The 5410-nt window shown below is 54.4% G+C and overlaps 1 protein-coding gene across 1 annotated transcript in view; it reads left to right on the forward strand.

Moving 5' to 3' along the window:
- LOC108801288 (short transient receptor potential channel 2-like) overlaps positions 1-5410 on the forward strand; it is a 65525-nt gene that overhangs the window by 47824 nt on the left and 12291 nt on the right. Inside the window, exons 17-19 of the mRNA XM_018573222.1 lie at positions 33-233; positions 1893-2055; positions 4965-5057. Coding sequence (XP_018428724.1) covers positions 33-233; positions 1893-2055; positions 4965-5057 — 457 coding nt within the window. The remainder of the gene's footprint in view (positions 1-32; positions 234-1892; positions 2056-4964; positions 5058-5410) is intronic.

Raw genomic sequence — 5410 nt, forward strand, 5'->3', positions numbered from 1 at the left:
CCCCCCTCCCCTCCCCCCCCGTGTGTCTGCAGGATTTCTGTGGCATGAATGTAAGGAGGTCTGGATCGAGGGACTGAGAAGTTACTTCCTGGACTGGTGGAACTTCCTGGACATCGTCACCATCAGCATGTACCTGGCCTCGTTCTCCCTGCGGATCCTGGTGGCAGTGAGGGGATACCTGTCCTGCCAAGACGACCCCGCGTCCGACACCTGCTTCTACTTCACCAAAGCAGGTAGGAGAGGCGACTGCCGATGGTCGGGGCTGGTAGAAGCTCCGGGTACAAACATGTTCATTCACTTATATTCCTCAAAAGCCGCCAAGGATATAAATCCCCGTTGTGCGCACCAAATGCCTCTGCAGACCCAGATATCTTATTTCTCTTTACACCTTTACACGCACATGAACTTTAATGGCGTCCCAGTCTTAGTCCGTAGGGTTCAGTATTGGGTTGGCTCCGCCCTCTAATGTCATCCCAGTCTTAGTCCGTAGGGTTCAGTATTGGGTTGGCTCCGCCCTTTGCCGCTATAACAGCTCCGCCTCTTCTGGGAAGGCGTCCACAAGGTTTAGGAGTGTGTCTATGGGAATGTTGGACCATTTGTGAGGTCAGGTACTGATGTTGGGGGAGGGGCTCGCAGTCTCCGCCTCTAATTCATCCCAAAGGTGTTCTATGGGGTTGAGGTCAGGACTCTGTGCGGCCAGTCACGTTCCTCCCCCCCAAACTCCCCCATCCATGTCTTTATGGACCTTGCTTTGTGCACTGGTGCGCAGTCATGTTGGAACAGGAAGGGGCCGTCCCCAAACTCCTCCCACAAAGTTGGGAGCATGAAATTGTCCAAAATGTCTTGGTGTGCTGATGCCTTAAGAGTTCCCTTCACTGGAACTAAGGGGCCAAGCCCAACCCCTGAGAAACAACCCCCCCCCATAATCCCCCCTCCACCAAACTTTACACTTGGCACAATGCAGTCAGGCAAGTACCGTTCTCCTGGCAACCGCCAAACCCAGACACGCCCATCGGATTGCCAGACAGAGAAGCGTGATTGGTCACTCCAGAGAACACGTCTCCACTCCTCTAGAGTCCAGTGGCGGCGTGCGTTACACCACGGCATCCCACGCTTTGCATTGCACTCGGTGATGTGCGGCTTGGATGCAGCTGCTCGGCCATGGAAACCCATTCCATGAAGCTCTCCACGCACTGTTGTTGTGCCAATCTGACGGCCACATGGAGTTTGGAGGTCTGTAGCTATTGACTCTGCAGACAGCTGGCGACTTCTGCGCACTGTGCGCTTCAGCATGCGCTGACCCCGCTCTGTCATGTGACGTGGCCGACCACTTCCTGGCTGAGTTGCTGATGTTCCCAGTTGCTTCCACTTTGTTATAATCCCAGTAACAGGCGACCGCGGCGGAATATTTAGTAGCCAGGAAATGTCACGGACGGACTTATTGCACAGGTGACAACCTATCACGGCACCACGCTTGTAGTCACCGAGCTCCTGAGAGCGACCCGTTCTCTCACCGATGTCTGTAGAAGCGTCTGCATACCGAGGTGCCTCTTCCTATACACCGGGGGCCATGGAGGGGATTGGAACACCTGAATCACATGATTTGGAGGGGGAGGGGCCCAATACTTTTGGCAATGTAGTGTAGATTTGCAAATATTTTTCTTTAAATAAACATTGAGTACATGACCAGGGAATCCCAAAGCACTATTGGGTTTTCCAATAGTCCTTTTAGGCAGGCTGTCTCTGACTGAAACCCCAGACGGAGCTGTAGAGAGAGTCACTGCGATGAGCTTGGCTGTGATCTGCCAGCTACGTCCACCAGCATGGAAAGTTTTTTTACATTTCTTAAATTTTGCTCAAAGATCAAAGACATTTTATTCTTCCTCCTGCAGGCCGCTCGGAGTGGAACACGGAGGACCCGCAGTTCATCGCCGAGGTTCTGTTTGCTGTCACCAGCATGCTGAGCTTTACACGTTTAGCCTATATCCTCCCTGCACACGAGACCCTCGGGACCCTGCAGATCTCCATTGGCAAAATGATCGATGACATGATAAGGTGAGGAGTGGGGGGACCCTCGGGGGCGTTCCTTAAATAGACCCTCTGAGGCCATTAACCAAATGATACCTCGGGGTCCCATGCATGAGAGGAAGTCGTATACTCAACCTTCCAGCTGCCCGGATCTCCAATCCTCCCAGTACTGCAGCCTCCATAAGACTCTCCGGCAATTGGCACTTCGGGAGAGTCGAAGGCCGGTGTCCTCCGCTGTGTGTCTTACTTCTTTCTCCCAACCCCAACATCACTACAGGACTCGGCAATGATACAAGGGTTGGAGGAAGGAACCGCAACGCATGGCAGGGAACACGGGCGCCTGACGCTCCCGGACGTGTTGGGCCCAGAAGAGTCGGTTTCAATGTTTTTATAGAAAATCTTTAGAAGGTAAACAGAGGTCAGGAATTGCTCATCAGGAGTACAATATGGTGAACAGTAGGGATGCGCCGATACCGATACTTACCCCCGATTACGGAGATTTCCTCTGACCGGCAGTGCAGGGAGGGGACATGAAGCCGGCTTTTCAGCCAATCAGGAAGCCGGGCTGCGGCTAATTGATCGTGGCCCGGCTTCCTGATTGTCCAGGAAGCCGAATCCATGCTGTTTGGCCGGCTCAGTGCTGATTGGCCCGGGAAGCCAGCTTCCTGGCCAATCAGCATCGAGCTGGCCAAACAGCCCGCGGGTAATGACTCGCCTCCCAGCTTCCTGATTGGCTGGGAAGCTGGCTCAATGCTGATTGGCTGGGATCCCGGCTTCCTGGCCAAACAGCCGGCTCGTTGCTGATTGGCTGGAAAGCCGGCTTCCTGGCCAAACAGCATGGAGCCGGCTTCCTGTGCAAACAAGAAGCAGGGCACCAGTGGAGTCACGCGGGGGGTGCGACCCACACCCGGGGGCCACCATTGGAGGTGTGACACCAAAATGACTGACAGTCATTTTGGTGTCACCCCCTATGAAAAGTCACGGACAGAGAGCCCAACAGTGTCAGGAGAGAGGAGGGGACCGGGTGGTATACCTCATCCCGCCGGGTGAACATCCCCTCCTCTCTCTGCCGGCGTCCATCACCAGGATGGCCGCCGGCAGGCGTCAATAAGACGACCGTGCATGCGTGATGACGTCACGGTGGGGTGTCACCCGGTCTCCACTCCGGGTGTCACCCAGCCTTGGGACGCCCTTGCTGGTCAGCGGGTAATGACACACTACCGGAAGTACCAGTATCAGTACTCGTTACCGAAAAACCGGTATGGGTGCATCCCTAGTGAACAGGATTTGAGAATGCGACTGACTGGACAATGACAACAGAATGAAGATGCATTTCTCTATCCATCAATGTCTCGTCTCTAATCCAAGTGCAGAAAACTCTCAGCGGTTGGGTATTCCGGGAGGTCCACCATCGGAGGGGATGGAGAATGAGAGGAGATTAGGGAGGAGCTAGAATCCAGCGGAGGAAACAAAACAGGTCAAGAGAGGAAAAGCTGACATTGGAAGTGTCAAGGAGGTTGAAGGAGAAAGGAAGGTCCCACCGAGCACAGCTAATTAGGGTGAGTGGGCGTGAAGTGGATGAAGTTGCCCGGCTGGCAAGTCCACCCTGCCAATCAGGCCACCCGCCCACCCGGCCACCTTCTGATCATAGACACCGGAGACCGTTAATATCCATTTCTGATGGCAAATCCTCACTTTGTAAGTTCAGGTCCACTGTAAGTGGTGACGCGATGGTGACAGCCCTGCCAGGTGCATGTTTTCAGAGATGTTGGCAATTATACAAAGAAGACAAATCAATCGTAACAATGTACTCTGAATTTGATTGAATGTGCATAACATAAGCTGCACACCTCTGCAATGCATGCTCATTTACCTGCGTTTCATCCCTTCAAAGGACAGAGAAAAAAACCTATTGATCTGTCCTAAATGCAATCAGCTCCTAATTTACTGTTTTTTGGGGGACTCTAATGGTGTCAGCCCTGCCCAGCTGTCATTTCGCTAAACTACTTAATCTCTCCCACTATCCTCACCCAGGCAGTATTTCCCACATGGCCAACCAAGGCCCGGCCTTGGGGCAGCAGGGAGTAGAGGGGCAGCAGGGGGGTGGAATTCCTATCTCCCGATGCCCGGGACATGGAGTCAGGGCATCCATTAGACATTTTGGGGACCCTTACACGGCTTTAGGCCGCCCCCCCCCACGCCGCTGGACGCAGGGCTTAGTGACGCACTGGACGCAGGGCTTAGTGACGCACTGGACGCAGGGCTTAGTGCTGGGCGCAGGGCTTAGTGATGCGCTGGACACAAGACCCACCTGAGAGTGACCCTGCAGAGCCCACCATAGATGCTGCACAGCCCATCTGAGACTGTCTATGGTGGGCTCTGAAGGGGTCTCAGGTGGGCTGATCAGGGCTGCATCCCTCCCCTCCCTCCTTTCCTTCCTTCCGGCAATGCTGGGGCCCTGTGCTGCTAGCGCCAGGCCTCCGCCTCCTCGCCCTTCACCGTCGGCCGATAGTCATATAAGGGACCCGAGTGGGACCCCCCTGGCTGCCCGGGCCCCTTACATGAGTATCGACCGTACCCCCCTGATGGCTGCCCTGCATGCAGTTCCGGGCGGGTAATTGTTTTCTACATGTATCCCGGCTTTGGGCAAGCAGAGCTAATTGTAGAGCGGGGAAGCCATCACCTCCATAACATTCTGCCAGCCGAGATAAGAACTGAGAGGGCTAATTAGACTCATTGGGATAACACAGGAAGTGTGCACGGGACAAACGTCTGATCTGATCCGCAGGTATTCTGTTGCACGCATTGCACGGATATAACAAAACGCTTCTCCTGGTTTATTTAACAGACTGAAAGGGAGCAAACAAGAGAAGTTCATCGTCGGGGTTTACAGTCACTTTAATATGTGTGTCTCGCTCTGTCTCTCCTTTCCTCAGGTTCATGTTTATCTTGATGATTATTGTCACCGCCTTCCTGTGCGGCCTCAACAACATCTATGTGAACTACACCGATTCGGACAAGCTGGGCAAGTACGTATCTCGCAGTCCACACCTACGGCCAGGCTACACTAATTCCGTCCCGGACCGAGGGCCGGATTTCCCACAAGGCCAACTGAGGCCCGGCCTCGGGGCAGCAGGGAGTCGAGGGGCAGCAGGGAGTAGAGGGGCAGCAGGGGTGTGGAATTCCTATCTCCCAATGCCCAGGACATGCAGTTCCGGGTGACGGGCGGGTAGTTGTTTCCTACATTTAGCCCGGCTTTGGGCAAGCAGAGATAATTGTACAGCGGGGAAGCCGACGCTTGTTTTGTACACGTGATCTCGGCGATGTCCTCGAGATCACTTGTATGCAGCCTGCAGGTGGTCGGCCATTCTCCATGGAGGGG

This window comes from Nanorana parkeri, unplaced genomic scaffold, assembly GCF_000935625.1.
Source record: "Nanorana parkeri isolate BGI_ZX_2015 unplaced genomic scaffold, ASM93562v1 scaffold2280, whole genome shotgun sequence".
NCBI lineage: Eukaryota > Metazoa > Chordata > Amphibia > Anura > Dicroglossidae > Nanorana > Nanorana parkeri.